Raw genomic sequence first — 20966 nt, forward strand, 5'->3', positions numbered from 1 at the left:
ATGCTGGAATCGAGAACTGAGCTAAGTGCGGAAAAATGTGGACACAAAAAACAACAAAAACAAGAACAACTGTCCGACGAAAAAGGATCTATAAGACCACTACCGTGCTCAATTAACAACGATCAATGGGAGTCGTGAGAAAGCGGTTTTATGTTTCTTTGAATATTCTATGTTTACTACAAAATGGGCAGGAGAATAACAAAAAAAAGTGTCCTATCTTCCCCACTTTACTATATGTAATACTCGAAAAGTATAAATCACTTTTCTTTCATTGCGTCATGTGTTTACGATTGTAGCAAACATAGATGACATTTGATGTGTATTTTTTGTACAGATAACAGCAGCCTATTTAAAAACGTCACTTCATCCGGTGTGTTTAAACGAGTAAAGCGCTATGTGTACATATTATATTGTATTTTGAAATAATGGAGGCGGTAGCTATGTACGATTTTACTGCAACTGCAGGCGACGAACTTGGATTTGTTAAAGGTTCAATATTGAAAGTAAGTGCACGGTGTTTAACTCCCTTATAGTTATATTTGTTATATATAGTAGGGTGGGTAAAAATGGCACCATTTATTAAAGGGGCACTCTAACAAAAAAATCAAATTGGTATATTGATAGAAATGCTCAAATGGGATCTAAATGTGCCACGAAAGTTTCAAACAACGAAACAGTTTCTTAAAGAATATGTGTCAAAACCGCAAATTTAACTGTTGGAGTAAAATAGTCCCATGAGAAAAAGTGTCACTCAACTTTGGCCGTTACTAGTGTTACGTAAAGTGTGGTCCGGGACGCTGCTCTAACGGCCTACCGCGACTGACCAGACTGATGTAGGATTTCTTAACAGTTTAATAACATATAAAAACTACTATAATAAAACGATTAGAACGGTAAGGATAACGCTCAAACACTATAAAGTTTTGACCAACGTAACCGAATACAACCACGTTACAACCACGTTAATCCAATACACAATACAACGTTTCTACACCATATACACAACGAGAACTGCCGATCTTATGCAATCTTTGGGCTGATGTAAGTAAAACAGAAGAAAAAGGCGCACTCGCGCCACGACGACCAATCATGCTTAGAGGTTAACAAGCGCGAGACGTATCAATTCAACACAAAAGCCAAACACAAAATGGAAGTAAATTGGGAAACAACACACAAAAACGCCACAGCAAACCACACACAAAAACCAAAACCGTTCAACGCTAAACGAAACAATACGTTACACTCCCCCACTCATAATGATCCTACTCCTGGAGGATTTTTAACAATACAACAACAACAACAAAAAATTATAAATAAAAAACATCATCCGGGTAGCGTGTTGATCTGTGTTTTACGCGCACCGGCCGCGCACCAGCCGTGCCTTCGGAACAGATCCCATCGGTACCAAGGCTAGCTCCCCTGGCGTCTACATTGTCATTGTGCTCATCGTGCTCATCATCGTGCTCGTCATCGTGCTCTTCATCGTGCTCGTCATCGTGCTCGTCATCGTGCTCGTCATCGTGCTCGTCATCGTGCTCGTCATCGTGCTCGTCATCGCGCTCATCGTCGCGCTCATCGTCGCGCTCATCGTCGCGCTCATCGTCGCGCTCATCGTCGCGCTCGTCATCGCGCACATCGGTCGTCGAGGGTTCCGCCGTGTGACTTAATACATGGCCCCAGTAGGGTAATGACGGTTGTGGTCGCGGTGATGGTTGCGTCTCGTCGCAACTGTTTCCATTTCTGTTTGCCCAACTTTGCCAAGGAACCGTTGTGGGCTTAAGCCTGTTGTAGTGTACCGTTTGTTGTTTGCCGTCGCTATCTTGTATAACGTAGTTGACTGGGCCATGACGTTTGATAATCTGAAAGGGGCCTTTGTATGGAAGATGAAATTTTTTGCATTTTCCAACCGGCACCGCTGGGTTAGCTAACAAAACTACGTCACCGAGATTCATTTCGACTCCGTGTTTCTTTTTGTCGTATTGATTCTTCATTCGTTCCCGTTGCTGTTCTAATTTCTCGCGAACTACTTCTTCTGCCAATAATAGTTGTGCCTGTAACTCTTCTAAATTTTCTCCGGCTGTGTGGTTTAGTGTCGGATTCATCAAGTCTGCTGGGAGACGAAGTGTTCGACCTGTCAACAGAAAATGAGGTGCGACGCCAGTGCTCTCATGCTTACTTGAATTGTAAGCGGCTACCACGGCTGACAATGCATTGTCCCAGCCCTTCTCGTCCTTTTGAACGTAGTTTCGGATCATGGCAGTTATTGTTTTATTATTACGCTCAACTCCACCATTGCATGCCGGATGATAAGCCGTGCTGCGAGTTTTATTACTCCCCATGAGTTGAACGAACTCCTGAAACAATTTACTCTCAAAATTTGTACCTCGATCCGAGTGTATAGTTTCTGGCACTCCATGTACGGTGAACCATCGATGGTACAACAGGCTTGCTGTCTCCTTCGCTGTCTGTCGACGCATTGGCCAGGCTCGTACATACTTGGTGAACACATCACAGGCGACGAGTATGTATTGGAACCCTAGTGATGTCATTGGGAGGGGGCCAAGGACGTCAATCTCGATCCGCTGCAACGCTCTTGTTTCCTGTGATGGTACTAAAGGTGCGGTTAAATTTTTGGTCGGTCTTTTGTTCAGTCCACAGGTTTTACACTGCCGACAATAGGTTTGAACGTACTCTCGCCACTGTGGCCAATAAAATCGTTCCGAAATCTTTCCCAGAGTCTTTGTCATTCCCAGATGTGCCCCACCGTGTTCTACATCGTGAAGGGAAAACAAGATTTTCGGACGTAATTCCTGTGGTACTACAATTTTATCTGTTACACAGCCGGGTATGGTACTGACATCGCCTCTTACGTATATAACATCGTTTTCGAGTCTTAATTTCTGAAACAGGGTCCAATAATGACGAGATTCTGAGGGTAGTTTTTTTAACTTTACAGTATTTGGGTCTGACTCCACGTTCTAGCCAGCTAAAAACCGGGGCCAGACATTCATCGCTACGCTGGGCTTCGCGTAATTCGGTCAAAGGGCAGCCCCATGAAGTAAGTAAATCAATTCCACATACCTTGCGAATTTCATTTTTGTTGCTTGATATCTTTTCCTCCTTGACGTTGTACGGACAGTTGTCGTCCTCGTCTCGTCGACTCAACGAATCAGCGTTCTTGTGTTTGACTCCTGGGCGATGTACAATCTCGAAGTTGAATTGGGCCAAGTATTCTACCCAACGGGCACATTGCGCGTAGATTTCCCGAGATTTCCATAGCCATCGGAGAGATGCGTGATCTGTTCGTAGTGTAAACTTCCGGCCTAAAAGATAGCATTGAAATAGTTTTGTTGCAAAGATTACTGCGAGTAACTCCTTTCGCGTGGTAGAGTAGTGTCGTTCTGCTTTCGTGAGTGTCCTGCTACCATATGCCACCACATGTTCTTTCCCGTCAATGACTTGTCCAAGCACGCATCCCAGGGCGTGGTCAGAAGCATCTGTGTCTACTATGAAAGAACGAGAAAAATTAGGGTATTGCAGTATAGGGGCTACAACCAGCATATCTTTTAGAGCGGAAAATGACTGTTGACATTCGTCTGTCCATTCGAACTTGCGTCCTTTCTCTGTAAGCTTATGCAACGGTGCGGCAGTTTTTGCATAATCCTTTACAAACTTCCGATAATACGAAGTCAAACCAACAAACTGGCGTACCTGTTTCACTGATCTGGGTACCGGCCACGAAGCTACAGCTACAATCTTGTCCGGATCACAGGCTATGCCATCTTTAGAGACAATGTGTCCAAGAAATCGAACCTTTTCTTCGAACAGGTTGCACTTCGATGGTTTCAGAGTGAGTCCCGCATCTTCGATTCGGTTCAGCACTTCATCTAATCGTTGTAAGTGTTCATCGAAATTGCGTCCATACACAACGATATCGTCCAGATAGGCCAACACTCCCTTCCATTCCATACCTGTTAATACTATTCGCATAAGATTTTGAAATGTGGCTGCGGAATTAGAAAGGCCCATTGGCATTACGGTAAATTCAAACAGTCCCGCGTGACTAGCAAACGCGGTTTTCTCTGTTGAATCTGCATCCATTGGTATTTGCCAATAGCCAGATTTTAAGTCCAGCGTTGAAAAGAAAGTGGATCCGGCCATTTCGTCCAAGCTGTCATCGACGCGTGGTATAGGGTAACTGTTTTTCTTAGTTACCTCATTTAGCTGGCGGTAATCAATGCAAAAACGTGGCTCACCCGACTTTTTCCTCACCAAAACAATTGGACTTGACCACGGAGAAGTTGAAGGTTTTATCAAGTTCTGACTTCTCATTTCCAAAATTATATCCTCGATCTGCTGTCGCGTGTGGTGTGAGGTTCTTCTTGGGGGCTGCCTTATCGGTCTTGCGTCTCCCGTGTCGATGTTGTGTTTTACCCAGTTCGTCTGACCTAAATCTGTGCTCGAAACAGAAAAAGCATTGGTATGGTCGTGCAACAAGCGTTCTACGGCTTTCCTCTGTTGTTCATTAAGTTTGTCACTGAGGTTCACGCCGTCGACCACCAACTTATGTTTAGTTACAGCAGATTGATTAAGGTGTTTGCGGGAAACTGATGCGACACTGCGCCTTGGAGCGTTTCGTTCGTACGCGGTTTCTCTTTTGTTACATCCTAGTACTACACAAGTACTAGGGGGACAGTCCGACACATCACCATACGCAGATATGGGAACAATGGATGCAATCCGCACTCCATTCGGTATACACACAGGATCATTCGTAAAATTTGCCAATTTTACATGTACTTCATTATTTTTAACTGTCGTAATACCGTTGGCCGTCAATAAACCGAACCGAGAGCAAAACTGCTCGTTTCTTTCGACAAACGCCGGGAATTCTGGTGTAAGTTCATTATTTACTCCATGTCGACTGAATAAAGCACGTACTATTACCTCTGTAAACGCAGGAACTTCGACTTTTTCAGTTACACATACTTCATGACACTCCGGGATATAAGGTTTGGACAAGAGTGGGACGTTGGATTTCGGCGTAGACATCAAGTTTGATCTATAACACAAACGGCAATGATTTTGCTGCAAAAAGTCCAATCCCAGAATGAAATCGTACGAGATATCTCTCGCAACGTACACCTCGGATAACGTTTTCAAACCGCCGATAACTAGTGTTAGTTTCGTTTTACCCAGTACAGTCACCGATCTACCATTCGCACCAACGAATTTAACATTAGGAGGAAGTGGAGACAATCCGTTTTGGGGTTTCAAATCCATATATTTATCATAATGTAATAAAGTTACAGCTGAACCAGTATCTACGAGAGCGGGAAGCATCATATTCCCGATCATAACGTTTGTAAAGCGGTATAGGCTCACCGTTTCTTCGTTTCCTGTTCTTTTGGTTCGTATCTCATTTCTTGCGGAGTCAGCACGAATATTTCGTCCTGTCGAATGCACCCTGCTGTAAGGTTCTCGGTTATTGAAATGTCCATTTCTCACAACATTATCAGAAATCGTACTGTTCCTTACCCTTGGTTGTAAGTTTGGGCAAAATCTTCGGATGTGTCCGTACTGACCGCAACTGAAGCATTCGCGACCAGCAGTTGGGGTGGGTCGTGTTGGTACGTTTCCCACTCGTGATGCTCCAGATGAAGCTAACATGCGCTTCATGTTTTCCAATTCTAACCTCATGGTGATCAAGTCCTTCCTCGTCGTGTCTACTTGTTTTGTCACGCTTTCCTTTTTGGGAACATTCGCAATAGGAGCTACTTCCAGTACTTGAGATGAGGATTCTGAATTGATTACAAGCTCCGCTGCATCCCAGAAGTCTCGGGAGTACCCTATTTTCTTTGGTATTGAATTCGCCAGTTCTTTGTCGACCAGGCCATGCACTAACGCCAGATAGAGAACTTCGTTACGCATGCTGGTTTCCTCCTCGTCCGCGTACGCGCGGGAGCCGAGATGCTTTAGGGCGTAGACAAACTCGCGCTTGCTTTCGTCTCGCTTTTGTTGGCGAGTAAACAGCTCGGAGCGCGTCTTCTCTCGGTGAGGCGTGCCGTTGATCACTGCAATAGCTCTTTCCACGATCGTTTTGTAGGGCAACTTGAAAATGCAAGGGTCTTTTCCCTGAATTTGCCATTTTAGTTCATTGTCTATTGTCGATATAAAGAGGTGACGCTTAACCTCTTCACTGGCTTTCACGCTCTCACAGTAAGAATTAAACAACGCCAAAAAATCCGTTATATCTCCGGTAGGCGAGTAGGACGGTGGTGTTATAAAAAGATTAAAAGCCATAATATCAAGGATAAAAATCGTAAAACGCTAAAAATACTCTAAAAGCGATATAAAAAAGAGTCGTCGTGGAGTCCTCGCTGTGCTGAAATACCTACAACAGTCAAGCGGTAACAGCGTCCTGGCAGGATCGCCAAAAGTTGTTACGTAAAGTGTGGTCCGGGACGCTGCTCTAACGGCCTACCGCGACTGACCAGACTGATGTAGGATTTCTTAACAGTTTAATAACATATAAAAACTACTATAAAAAAACGATTAGAACGGTAAGGATAACGCTCAAACACTATAAAGTTTTGACCAACGTAACCGAATACAACCACGTTACAACCACGTTAATCCAATACACAATACAACGTTTCTACACCATATACACAACGAGAACTGCCGATCTTATGCAATCTTTGGGCTGATGTAAGTAAAACAGAAGAAAAAGGCGCACTCGCGCCACGACGACCAATCATGCTTAGAGGTTAACAAGCGCGAGACGTATCAATTCAACACAAAAGCCAAACACAAAATGGAAGTAAATTGGGAAACAACACACAAAAACGCCACAGCAAACCACACACAAAAACCAAAACCGTTCAACGCTAAACGAAACAATACGTTACACTAGTTTCTAAAGAAAACTTAAATATTATTTCCGATTTGTTACAATAATTGCTTCTTCTTTGTAAATATTTAATACAATAAAAACATAGATTTTAACATGTTTCGGTTTTTCTATTGATCATAGGAACATACTTTATTAGGTCCGTACTTTTCTCTTTTTCAAAAGCCGTATTTTGAAATTTAGTGGCACCTTTCGATCACATTTGATCATCTCTATTCCTATACAAATCTTTAGTTTTCGTTGGTATGCCCATTAAAGCACTAAAAGCCAGTAGGTTGGAGAAATATGGGGCACTTTTTAATTCTATTTTCTCGTCCCATTTGGTAGTAAACGAAGAACATTTAAAGAATTACAAAAGTTTTGTCACAATTACAAAAGTTGTGTGTATCTCTAGTAGGCTGTGTCATTGGGTTAAAGCAATTGCCGTTACGTGTTTTACTCAAAGACGCATACGACAATGGTAGCAGCTCAAGCGCCGAAACCACACGTCGCCGGACTTGGATTAAACAAGTCACAATATTAGCTATACGACTTCCGATTGTATAATCTGTCTACTAAAATAACTTACAGGTATACCGCCCAGCGACGGACCCCAACTGCTGGTGTAAAGCTGAACAAGATGGAAAGGAGGGCTTAGTCCCAATGAATTACATTCAAATGAAGCCATGCGAGTAAGACTTTCTAAATATTATTCAAACAAAATTCTAAGCACTAGAGTAGAGTGTGATAAGACTGGATATTTTAGTATATATTGCCCAATATTTCAAACATCAAAATATGTTTTTAAATAAATAATCATTTCTTTATTAATTGACGCTCATAATTAAACCCAAAAGCAGTATTGATCGATTCTAAAACTATTTGCTATTTTGGCAAATAATAAACAGGCAGAGTAAAGTGGGACCGCGGTGTACCTGTCTATAAAGATATAAAAAAAGTCTTGTTAGACCAGAAAAGGAAATGTAGAATGACCTCGACATAATTCTTTTAAAATGTTATAAATTCTATTAACATAAATAACACGTAACCCCCTCGCAACAATATTTAAATTAAAGCTCGTTGCAGGTGGTTTGCTCGTAATATGACAAGGGCTAATGCGGAGCTGAGGCTGAAAAATGCTTTAGATGAGTCGTTTCTTGTTAGAGAGAGTGAAAGTACCCCTGGAGACTTTTCTCTATCCGTGAAGTACGTAGTTGTACTTAATTATGTATGCAAAAAAATGTGTTTCAAAAAACCTCGAATTACTTAGTAACATGTAATTTGCTGGTTTTAAAATAAATATGGTAAGTTGTAATATGACCGTTTTAAGAGCAGCCAATTAAGTAAGTTATTTATTTAATGTTTTGAAAATAGCTTCTACATTAACATCTATATAGGCGAGTTGGAAAAGATGGGACACTTAAAACAAGACTACTTACGTTTAAACGTTCTTTTTTTGCCCTACAGCTATAGTTTTTAATGCAGGGGTTCCTAAACTTTTCGAAACACGCTCCCCTAATACAGATCTTAACAAACTTGCGCCCCTCCTTTTTGTTAAATTATCACAGTGGTGTTCAATTAATTTTTCCCATGATCCACCACAGCTAAACCTGACATATTGGACATGCTTTAAACCGCGCACCTTTGGTTGACTGTCTCTGTATTATTGCGTCAAATTACGAAATCAAATTACGTTTGCGTCGTAGTTTGGCCTCATATTTACCATGTTTTTCTTAGCCAGGTAGACTGTTTGTTACGAAATAGTAGCGATTCATTGCAAACGTTTGGTTTACACGTGCGTCGTATTTTAGCCTTTTGAACACTAATGTAATAACAATTTATTTTATAGTTTTTTTTGCAACTTTCCCAGTGTTACACGCCCCCTAGGGGGGGCGCGCCCACCAGTTTAAGAACCACTGTTTTAATGTGTTACCTATACAATATATTATTGTAGGGGCAATTGGTATTGTTTGAACGATAATGGGTGTTATTTGAACATTTATAAAAATACACCTAATGTGCTAAAAAACTCCTCATTTGTTTAATATACATTTTTTAAATTGTTCTGAATTAAAGTAATGATAGTAGGCCTACTAATTCGTGGTATCACTCAAAAACCAATATGTATTTTAATTTTGGAAATATTGGGCAATATGTGCTTAAGTGTCGCATCTTCCCCCACCCTATTATGTCTAGATTTTTCTACAGAACCAATTCTGGTGTACAACATTTCAAGGTTTTGAGAGACGGGGCAGGAAAATACTTTATCTGGCTTGTTAAATTTAAATCTCTTAACCAGTTGGTAGACTATCATCGTACTTCGTCCGTTTCACGTTCGGAACAGATTTTGCTTCGTCACCCGATTATAAGTTAGAGTTGAGTCGTTAACAAAAAAAAGGAGATATTCTGATTTGTTGAGGCGTTTTTATAACATGTTGTATTATAGTATCGTAACACGTGTTATCGTATCGTAACACAGTATTATCACGACTTTATATAACGCCCTTCAAAAGCTGATTACTGTTTTTAAATATTAAAAAATATATGTAAAATAGAAACAGTATACTTTGAACAGATAAAAGATGCGAAATAGTAAGATGCTATTTTTTTAATGCTCGCTAAATCATAGTAAAGCCAATGAATATTTTTAGATTGCGTGTGCGAACGATTAAACTAGTTTCATAGATTAATAAAACAACCTTGAATATTCCGTACAGTTTGATTTTGTCTCATAAAACTAGTTTTAGCTTCGTAAAAAAACACCGAGGTATAGGCATGAAGAATATAGGCAGGGGTCAATATGACTTTAATTTGAGATAAAAACAACTAAAAATATTGGTTTAACGTTATATATATGAAGTTTACATGGCAAAGAAACTAGCACAGCCTGTTAAACTCGGTAGGTTAACTACAAGTTGCAGAATACTGCTAATGTAAATGTATTTTAATTTAGAGTCCCATCTTCCCCCACATTGTAGTTTTGTATGTTTTCATTGCCAAACTTTGAAAGGTTTGCTTTTAATTTCGTAATTTATACCTCAAGGGGTTTTCAACTATAAGATGCCTATTTTCAAAGTGTACAGTATTATTTCATGTTATTTACGTATATTCCTATTTATAAATACACTTAATAATCAAAATTACCAATGATTTTAAACTGTCCCATTTTATGCTGCGTGTTTTCGAAATGTAAAATTTCACCTGTTGTGCGGATCGCTAAATAACTCCTCGTGTGTTTTATTATATTTTATTAAATTGGTGTGAATTAATAAAGGAATGATATTACTAATTTGTGGTATTACCCAAAAACCGCCATCTATTTTGATTTTGAAAATATTTGGCAATATGTGCTTAAGTGTCCTATCTTCCCCCATCGCACTATATTATTAGAACCTCACACAAAATATTTTAAAAACAAAAGTGATGTATTTCAAACACAATAGGTGGCTGGATTAAATCCGGTAATGTTTACGCCACAATCTCCTACAGGAAATATATCGTGCTTACCGACCTACCGCTAGGCCTATACTCACAATCCCACTGATATTATAAAATGCTCTTTAATTGAAGGCGATAAAAGCTATTGTTCGTATACGTTTGAAACTTGCTCAAAACACAATTCATATAAAACTTGCTAAAGACACAACTAAAAGGTAGCATGCAGAGGAATCTAAACAGTTGCATACAGTAAGAAGCCCGAGAGAGAACTGACCACGTTCTCGCTTTTCTAAGCGGCTGCGCCTCGGTATGCCTGCAGCCGCTCACGCATAGGCGCTGAATGCGGGCCTGCAAGGCCTGCGCGCAGGCCCTCACAAATACCAGGGTACTCCCGCAGGCCCTGGAATTTTAATGCGTGCGTCATGTTTATTGCCTTTCTTACGCAAACTTATAGATCATATTCGCGCAGATAATACTAGAATAACTCGATAGGATCATTGATATTTTCATTAAAGTATTAAAATAATAAAAATCCAACATTTATAAATGTTCCAGACCGCAGTTCTAACGGAGACGTCAGTCAAGGTACGTTTCGGTTGCCTGGCAACTTATCGTGCGATAAAAGCATTTGTGTCTGTGACGTAACAACATTCGGTTCTTGGTAGTTTCAGAATTTTTACAAGGTTAAAATAAATTCAGCTCAATGTTTGGTTTAATAAATATTCCAACATGTCCAGTAAACGCATTTCAAGTACCCCACCGGATTTTCAATAGAATTACGCCGCCGTCCAAAATTGCCGTCACAATAAAACATCATATACTTACATCGCAGTTTAATCTAGTTTCGACGTCATGTATAAGAGGTTGTCATGTAGCCAGAACCCAAAAAAGGGGTCGTTCTAAAACCTGTCGTCATATTTAAATACTGCGTTATCAGGATCGTTTATCAGTATCGGCGTATCGTTAAGCCTACAGTTGTTAATACATTCTTGAAGTAATAAAGTCGATCTTTACCAAAGTTTTCCTCAACCACGCATAATCCTTTGTTACGATATAGTGGCAATTCACACTTTGATTATTTGCGTCATAATAGCATTTGATGCGTCGATTATTGACGTCACAATGCCAATTGCCGCGTGTGGAAACTGTTTTAACCCAAATTCACGTGAACACATGCGTTAGTTTTCTACTTAAAACAGATTGCAACGAAATACATAGCTAGCGCCATTATATACAATTTCCCTCTGTTGTACCGCGACCGTATCAGAACTAAATAACATATATAATACATTAATACTATAGTGACAAAAGGTCTGTATTAAACACAATTTAAAATTAACTGTCTTATCATTTAAATCTTTTTTTGCATGGCGGATGCCGTTGGATTTAATTTTCTACTTACAGTCAGCTGCCAACGTAATAAAAGAGCACGAAATGTCCTTGCGTATATTACAGAACTCACTCCTCTCGTGAAAGTTAAATCAAACGTAATGGTTAACCCACGAAACAGGCAAAGCCTATATTGGAAAACACATAAAAACGTTTTTAATAATACGATATACAAACGTTTTAATAAAAACGATTTACAAACGTTTTTAATAAAGCGATTTACAAACGTTTTATACAAAGACCCCACAAACACAAGATTTATAAAAAAATGACATGTAAAGTTCAACAGCAGCACAAAACTTTCGTGATGTTATATTTATATTAGAGGGGACGTCTTAGTATTTTAGGCTCGTTGTCTAATAGCGATCGGCGGGAATTACTTTATTTCTTTTGTTTTAAAACTGCACGGACGATTCTATAGCTTGAAATATAGCTTAAAAGACACAAACAGTTTGCCAACAGTGCATTTTGTTGTTGTTGTTGGTGGCTAAAATATGATTGGTACTATGACGCAAATATTTGGCATACCCTGGCATTTTAAAAGTTCTCCGCCTATGCGCTCACGTGACACAATATACGCCCAATAGGTAATTACGGGAGAAGGAATGTGAGGAAAACAAATAGTAGAAACACGTGAAAGAACTCAAAACGCCACATAACGGAAAAGGAAACACAAAACGGAGAAAACACCTTAACTGGATACAGTAAGGTGATTTTGACGTTACAGTCGTAGTCAAGTTCAATTAGGCGTGTATGTGTGTTCATTTGGTTCAGTCATGGTGCCCTCCATGACAATAAATCAAAAATAATAATTAAAACTCAAGAGGAGGCATAAATATACCATAGCTGATGAGAATGATGAGAAAATGCATTCTCATCAAAATATATTCTTATCAATATTCTCATCAACTATGGATATACAAATTACAAATTATAACTACAAAGGAATGTGAAAGGCTTTGAAAATAAAGGTTAAACATTCCTTTTTTGACCTTCTTGATTTTTCCTACAAATTGTGGGAATTGCTACGATATTTTTCGCACATTTGAACTAACCCGCAGGTATAAATTATTGAATTAAAAACAAAGCTTGGCCAAGCAAGAAATAAAAGTTTGGCCAAACAGGAGATAAAGTTGAAATAATTATGTACATATTAATTGGGCTTTTTGCGTGTAGTTTGCTGTGGCGTTTTTTTGCTTGTTTTTAGTTTTACTACCATGGTTAAGTTTGACTTTTGTGTTAAGTTGATTTCTCGCGCTTATTTCACCTTTAGGCATAATTAATCGTGGTGGCGCCTTTTACTCCTGTTTCGCTTACATTCGTCATGGTATATTGCATAAAATCAGCAGTTCTCGTTGTGCGTATATTGTTGAACGTTAGTGTATTTGGTTACTGTGATTAAAACGTTGGTGTATTTGAGCATTATCCTTACTGGTCTTATCGTTTTATTATAGTAGTTTTATAGGTTATTAAACTTGTTAGTCAAACCTACATCAGTCTGGTCAGTATAGCGGTAGGCCGTTAGAGCAGCGTCCCGGGCCGCACACTTTATGTAACAATATCCAGATTGTGTTTTAACTAATTAACAACAGTCTATAGAAAGATACGGTTTTATATATCTTTGAATGTTCCTTGTTTACTGCTAAATGGAACTAAAAAAACGGAATGAAAGGGTGTCCCATCTCCCACCTACTCTATTGCTTAAAAACGATGTTTTTTGCTTTTTAATTTTCGCATGTCTCAATTTTTTTCACAAACCCAAGCCCAAAACTATTGTTGTGAGACAAAATCAAACTGTACAAAATATTTTAACTTATATAATAATGAATGCTACTAGATTAATGGTTTAAACTCACACTACTCAATTTATTTTTGAGTTTTTTGTGGTTCAACGAGTATTTAAAATAAACAACTTTTTATTATACTTTTTTCAGCCATTGAAGAATGTTGTAATTGTTTCACACAGAAGTTTAATATTTAACAACAGTTATCATCTTTGCCGCGCTCTTTGTTGGACCGTGAGAATACTGTCGAATAATTCGGTAGCATTTTTGCCCATCATTAAATGGGTACAGGTAAAACAGATAAAAAAAAGGCACGTCTCAATCCGAGTTCACTCTTCCCCAACTCTAATATATAACAGCTTACAGTAAATTGCAGAATAAGCTTAGTCGCTACTCCAATCAGACAAACCATTTAGTTTAAGTTATATAATAGGGTGGGGGGAGATAGGACACTTTTTTAATCTATTTTCTCCTCCAATTTGGTAGTAAACAAACATTTAACGATTTTTTATAAAACTTTATCCTTACGGCTCCCATAGACCGACGTTAATTGTTTAAAACACGATCAGGAGAGTTAGTTATTATGTGTTAAAGGTGTCCCATCTTCCCCCACTCTACTATACGTCTAATAGAAACAAGGGTGTGTGTGAAGACACAACACATACAGTGGGAGTCAACTTTAAAGGACTTGATTTAAGTTCGTTAGGTACAATATATGTATAGCAGGGTGGGGAAGATGGGACACCTTTTCATTCTGTTTTCTTGTCCCATTTGGTAGTTAACAAAGAACATTTAAATAATCATAAAACCTTATTCTCACGACTCTCATATGTCGTTGTTATTAGCTATATTTTTCTTATGATTAATTTCTTATATAGTGGGGTGGGGGAAGATGGGTCATACTTAGAATATAATTTTTAAATATCCTTATCGTGTTTTAAACAACAACTAAAAACGGTCTATGGGAGCCGTGATCATACGGTTTTATATTTCTTTGAATGTTCTTTGTTTACTCCCAAATGAGACGTGAAAAGGAAATGAAAAGGCGTCCCATTTCCCCCCACCCCAGTATATAATAGTTTAATTTTTTTGATTCAAAAATTAAATTAAATATTTTAATACGATCATGGCCACCGAGGTGCTCTTTTTGGGAAACTCCCCAAAGGGAATTTTGAAAGACCTAGCAAAAGAAATTGGAGTAACTTTATTTGACGTGAAACTTTGTCAAATTTTGGACAAAAACGATAAACTTGGATATTTGAAGAATGAATTTTGTATTCCTAAGCTGGAACCAAAGTGCAGTAAGTAGTTTAGCTTGCATTTTGGCAGATGTAGTTTATCTATCGTTTGTTAAAGCATGTCGTAGGGTGGGAAAGATGGGACATTTATTTATTTTATTCTAATTTTTTCCAATTTGGTAGTAAACAAAGAACATTAAAAAAAAACAAAAACCACGACTCCCATAGACGGTTGTCAGTTCTTAAAAACACGATCAGGGTATTTGTATACTATGTGCAAGAGATAGTGTCCAATCTTACCCCACAGTGTCAGTACTATACATCCTCTGCTGCAAACGATGCTTTTGCTTAGCTCGGTCAACTTCAATTTACAGGTTATGGCTTATAGGCTCGTCGCTGCCACCATTGTGGGCATAGTTATCCATGTTTCTATTATCTTTTCATTTCCCACATTTCACAGTTTACAGTAACGGTCATCAAAGAAACAAATAAAAGTTATTTTTATTATTTGCAGGTAAATATGGGAGAGACAGCTGGATTGATTTCGCTTCAAATGGCGTTGGTCGGCAACCTAAAAAAACCAAAGAAATGGTTTTAGAGGTAATAGTATTATTTCGGTTAGAAATGACTTAAAAGCATTTCTGTTTATAAACTCTGCGTTGAATGAGCATTATGTCTGTGGTCAAAAGCCTAAACTTTTGAAAATGTATGCTTGGCAGGGATAGTAAACAAGCTTACCTTTTTGCCACCTTGGGTTTGGTGTATTGTCTGCGTTCATGAATGGAATGTTTAGGTAGCATGAAGAATGTATTGCATGACAAACATTTATTGGAGCGGAACATGTGGCTTAGCTGTCTGCACGCAGATGAGGTTACCGGTTTTGTTTTGGACCAAAACATTCTTGGCATTTAAAATAGAACTTGCACAAAGCCGAGTATATTAGGTGCATAATTCATTCATTTTCCAGTCAGTTTCAATACAAACATGACCTCCTATATATAAGATGAAATTATCTTTTCAATTTTTCAATTTAAAAACTTAAACCATCTTCAGTAATGTGAAATGTAAAAAAGCGAAAAAATGAATGTAACGTACTTTATCCTCCCATGGCCGAAAAAAGACAGTTGTTATCACACGGTTGTTCTGTTTTATACACCACGTGTCAGCTTAGGAGTTAGCAATTATGTTACTTCGTAGTTTTTTCTTTTTATTGTGTATGGTTGATAATTTGAACAACCTATTAATGACCACTGGGTTGACCTAATTGCCTTTAAGTGTTTTACCCAAGTACACATACGCCCATGGTAGCAATGATGTGCCTTAAACCCATCACCTCTCGGGAGGGCTTTATGCAACTGTGCTATGTCCCTAGTAATTGTGTTCAGAAACTTTAATAATGGTGTGTGTTATTTCATAACAGATGTTGGATGAATGGCAAAACCACACTTGGCTTACAACGCCAACAACAAAACTGCTGGGTTATGATAATTCACTGTTGGAGGGAATTGGTAGAATGGTTGGAGCTTATTCTGATGAAGTGAGTTTAATTCAATAATATTAATAACTTCATTTGTCTCTGCGATTAAGGTAGAACATATTAAAAGATAGTTAGCACGAACAGACAGATATGGCACAAAACAACCGCCATTAAAACATGCTTACGGTTAAAACATATTTACATTTAGTAGTCATTAAAATTAAACACCTTAATGATTAAACATTTACACAGAAACCCACATATTCATAAATAGGTAGTTTGTGGTATCTGTGCAACATACTATTAACTCTTTTTTGACAACTAGGTTTCCAGAGTGTTATTGCTTAGTCATGTTAGGCATTAAAGCTTCATAATGCAGTGACCAAAGGTCTTTTAACTAACTCGGATAATTAAAGTCATTCGGGCGGAATCAAAACCTAATATAGGGGAGACCGGGGATACTTCGGACGCGGGGATACTTCGGACCATGTACATGACGTCACAATAGAGCATTGTGATATCATTATTAACAAATCTTATTGTTTCCATTACAAAGCAGCATAATGTTTGGGGGCATGCACAGTTCAACCGATTAGTTAAAATAAAAAAAGTTAGTTTAACAGAAATATCTACTTTTTAAGTTTTTGGTTGTAAGGGTATAGTTTGGTTACTGATAGCCGAAATTAATTCTTTTGCGGTGGAAGTCATAGTTTAGAAGCAACACTTCAATAAGCAAACGTAGATTTTGAGCAGGAGGTAAACAGGCGGCTATGTTTTTGCTTTTTTTATGTCACCATGCGTCTGGGGATACGTCGGACAACATGCCCGGGTTGGTAAGGTGTATTATGTTGTATGCTTACAATAGTTTTAGATCATAAAAAATAGTAAGAACGTTTAAAAGAAAGACGACATCAGGAGAGTATCAAGCGACTGAATGAAAAAAAGCTATTTTCCAGTTATTGAAGATGATACTCGTATAGACAGGGGACTATTAAGTATTAAGATTTCTCATCAACCTTTCCTGTTTTAATATGCGCTTAAGTACCAGCTTAGCCTAGTCGATTTATATATTAGATGATTCATTATTATTTCGTTTGTCGTTTTTACCAACGGTGTCGAATAAAACCAAAAAACGTATACTGTCCGAGGTGACCCCAGACATGTCCGATGTTACCCCGGTACCGGGGCAACACCAGACACTTGAGAGCCTTCGGAATTTGACCTTTTTAATGTATTTCTAGTTTTCTTTGGCATGCGACTCTCCTACCCTTTTTCGGCAAAGGATCACCCTTTACAACAAACTAACATTTAAATTCATGTGATGCATATAAAAAAAATTATTAGCAATTTTCAAAAAAACGTCCGAACCATCCCCGGTCTCCCCTACTCTTTTACTTGGTATGTAATGTACCTATTAGATGTTTATGCAGTTAAAAAAAATGCCTATGGCATTGCCAAAAAAGCACAGAATATTTCCATGCCTGAAACTAATTTTTTTCCAGGTCGCTCTCATGAATTCATTGACAGTGAACTTAAACTTTCTGTTAATTTCCTTTTACAATCCAACTAAGCATAGATTTAAGATAATCCTTGAGCAGGATGCCTTTCCTACAGTTTTCTATGCTTGTGAATCACACATATTACAACGAGGATTTAAACCTGAAGATTGTTTGGTTTACGTAAAACCTCACCCGGTAAGGTTGTTTTGGTTTTCCATTGATTTGTAAATAAAGTTAAAGTTTATATGGGTTTGAGGTTCAATGCTGATACAACTGCTGGTGTATTTGTCCATGGGTAAGACAATAATTTCGTCTAACCCAATAATCCCTTTGTTGTCTGAATTGCCATACAGAAAAAAATAACTCACAAAGTTAGATATCTAGTAACTTAGTAAGCGGGCACGAGGGTTATTAAATGGAACATCCGTTATAACTAATGTTGATGGCCTGTCACGTGAGGATTATACTGTTTGTTTTTTTCATTATATTATTTCATGTGTTGTTTTGTATTTCAAGGATAGTAAACTGCTCGACACAAGCGATATGTTGGATGTGATTGAAGAAGAGGGAGATTCTGTGGCTCTTGTGTTGCTTTGTGGTATCCAGTACTTGACCGGACAGTTACTCGACATGAGAGGTATAACTGCTGCTGCTCATGCCAAAGGTTGCAAGGTATTATTATAATGAATATGCAAGTAGAATATAGTTTAAGTTTGTCTAGATGCTCAGTCAATTGTGCCTAACCTGAGTAACATATTCTTATATATATGTTTAACTTGTGTAATTGAGTGTCCATAAACTGCTTCAACGGGGAGTAGAAGTACTCTTGTTGTTGGTGTAATACAGCCCTTAATACAGCCCATTACTCTGGTGCTAGTTGTCTATACAAACAATCAGAGCCACTGTATTGCATCTGACATATTAATAAACGAAGTTCCTTATGTTTGACAACTATGAGTATAACTGCTATTTAACGATGTTCAGTGCTGTGACACAGCTGGTTACCATGGTTTCAAGGCTCGTCCCTGTTACCATTTTGGTTGTGTATGTCCTTGGGCAAAACACTTAACGGAAATTCCTCCAACACAGTAATCTGGTTGTATAAACTTTTACTCAGACAATATGAAACAACACACATTCAAACAAAACACACATCATTTTCCGGCCACGCGAGGATAAAGCAAGTTACATTTATTCATGTTATCTTAGATTTTTTTATATGACACCTATACAGGTTGGCTATGACCTGGCACATGCAATAGGAAATGTTGAACTTCATCTTCATGATTGGAACGTTGACTTTGCTGTGTGGGCAAACTATAAGTTCATGAATTCATGTGTCGGAGCAACTGGTGGAGCGTTTATGCATAAGAAACATAAAAACAATAAACTTCCAAAACTTTTAGGTTTGTAACTGTTGTTATAACATTTTTTATAAATACTAGGTTGTATATTAATAAATGTGAGTTTCTAATATTAATATATGTGTATTTTTATTGAGCAAGTAAGTGTTCATATGGATCCTTTTTTCGTCAAATATATATGTCTCGATTCCTAATTCTCAGATTTGTTTTTTTTAATCTCTTGATCGAAATCAAATCATAACAGGTATTCATAAAATTTAGAATTAATTTTCAGATTTAAATCCGTATAGTTATCTAGTAATTATTGACCAACCTTCCTTTTTTTTTAAAGAAAATCATAGTAACTTCCAAACCTTAATTACATATTTTTTTAAAGGGTGGTGGGGTCATTCTGAAAAAACAAGGTTTGACTTCAACAGCGATCATGATTTTTCTGTTGGCATCAAAGGTTACCATAACTCAATCCCATCGGCTGTAAGCTTGGCTTGTATTGCTGCTAGCTTGGAAATATTTGGAAAGACAAACATGAGAGATTTTAGAAAGAAAAGCATTTTATTAAACTGGTAAGTTCGATAAATATAGGCGGTTAATGTTCATTGCAACTAACCAGTGGTCACTAATGGCTCAAAGAAAAAACAATCGCCCACAGAGTAACAGAATTACAAAACTGATAACTCAGTAAGCAGACAGGGGTGTATGAAACAGAACACCTGTGTTATGACTAATGTTGTTTCCCCGCCTTGTAACCGAAGTAAAGACAATTATTTATATTTAAAATGCTTTTTTTATCACACCACAACCTATTTCAGTTATTTAGAAAGTCTTCTTGAGCCAAACCTAAAAAAGTATGGCATAAACATCATCACACCTTCTAATTATCAACAGCGTGGTTGTCAGCTATCTATAACCTTTACTCAATATGATGCAGATAAGGTAACTTGGTTGTTAGGGTGGTATTAGTACCAAGAGCCTGATGCATCTGTTGATAACATTCATCTCTAGCCTAGACAGGTGCGAGACTTGACACTGCTACCATTGTGGGCATATGTGTCCATCATACGTACCAAAAATAATTCCTTATGGAATGTCAAATTTGTCAGCCATGCCTGTTTCGCTTGATAAGCCTATACATAGGACCTCACCCTTATAGAAAAAATGTTTTAAGTATGTGGTAGTTTAAGTTAATATTTATGTGATGTGGTCATATCATTATTTCCTATCTTTTTCTAATATCCCATTAATACTTTTTATTACCATAACTTAGAACAGAAATAAACTGTTATTTTAGGTAATTTGCCTTTTATTTTGTCAATTGGTATTTATAATCCCCCCTCTGCATAATCTCACTAGGTTGTAGCCGGCCTTGTTTCACATGGTGTGCTCTGTATTGTGTCATTGGGTATACTAAGATTGTCTCCAAACCCTCTGCATACAAGTTTTATGGATGTCTTTAGATTTGTCCAATTGTTGCTCCAGATCCTTGACGACCTAACAGAAACCAAATAAATGTCAATGTACCAATGTATTTATATATTATATTCAGTATACATGAAATAAAGGTAATTAAATTCTGTCCAACTTCTTACCCACATATATCTGTATTTTTTAACTCTTTATTGTTTTATATGCACCGTCATCTTTAAAATTATAATATAAAAAGTATGTCCATTGCCCATGAACTTTGTGAAACTTTAAAATATTGATAATACCGAATGGCAGTTTTTTAACCAGAAGTAACCAACATTTAATTACAATAAATAATTCATTTTGATGAGAAGAAGAATAACAAACCTTAAAACTTTACAACTTCACCATCATGTGCTGTATTGTAAACTTACACTAAATAACCTTTAACATTTTTTAATAGTTTAACACAGGCGTCTAT

The 20966-nt window shown here is 37.7% G+C and overlaps 3 protein-coding genes across 5 annotated transcripts; 2 read left to right on the plus strand and 1 right to left on the minus strand.

Moving 5' to 3' along the window:
* The first annotated feature begins 285 nt into the window (after window positions 1–285).
* LOC149742628 (growth factor receptor-bound protein 2-like) lies at window positions 286–10196 on the plus strand. Its single transcript, XM_089876966.1, has 4 exons — window positions 286–503; window positions 7484–7584; window positions 7979–8098; window positions 9101–10196. Exons 1-4 carry the CDS (start codon window positions 426–428, stop codon window positions 9264–9266), a joined length of 465 nt encoding a protein of 154 aa, XP_089733092.1. The 5' UTR covers window positions 286–425; the 3' UTR covers window positions 9267–10196.
* On the minus strand, window positions 4687–6937 carry LOC149742629 (uncharacterized). 3 transcript variants are annotated; one of them, XM_089875905.1, is made up of 3 exons: window positions 5386–6935; window positions 4948–5062; window positions 4753–4892 (listed from the first exon to the last, which is right to left on the minus strand). In XM_089875905.1, the coding sequence occupies exons 1-2, from the start codon at window positions 6301–6303 to the stop codon at window positions 4991–4993; spliced, it is 990 nt and encodes a 329-aa protein (XP_089732031.1). In that variant the 5' UTR covers window positions 6304–6935; the 3' UTR covers window positions 4753–4892; window positions 4948–4990. The 3 variants fall into 3 exon arrangements, with proteins under 3 accessions (XP_089730779.1, XP_089732031.1, XP_089731552.1); XM_089874653.1 differs by having other exon boundaries at window positions 4687–4892; window positions 4948–6937; XM_089875426.1 differs by having other exon boundaries at window positions 4846–5062.
* Window positions 10197–13009: 2813 nt separating the features above from the next.
* On the plus strand, window positions 13010–20587 carry LOC149742630 (kynureninase-like). The gene is made up of 9 exons (XM_089883896.1): window positions 13010–14804; window positions 15256–15341; window positions 16162–16278; window positions 17721–17912; window positions 18234–18389; window positions 18952–19123; window positions 19458–19644; window positions 19891–20014; window positions 20432–20587. Exons 1-9 carry the CDS (start codon window positions 14630–14632, stop codon window positions 20585–20587), a joined length of 1365 nt encoding a protein of 454 aa, XP_089740022.1. The 5' UTR covers window positions 13010–14629.
* The last annotated feature ends 379 nt before the right edge of the window (window positions 20588–20966 follow it).

The sequence above is a fragment of the Ciona robusta genome, chromosome 1, assembly GCF_009617815.1.
Source record: "Ciona robusta chromosome 1, ASM961781v2".
Lineage (NCBI taxonomy): Eukaryota > Metazoa > Chordata > Ascidiacea > Phlebobranchia > Cionidae > Ciona > Ciona robusta.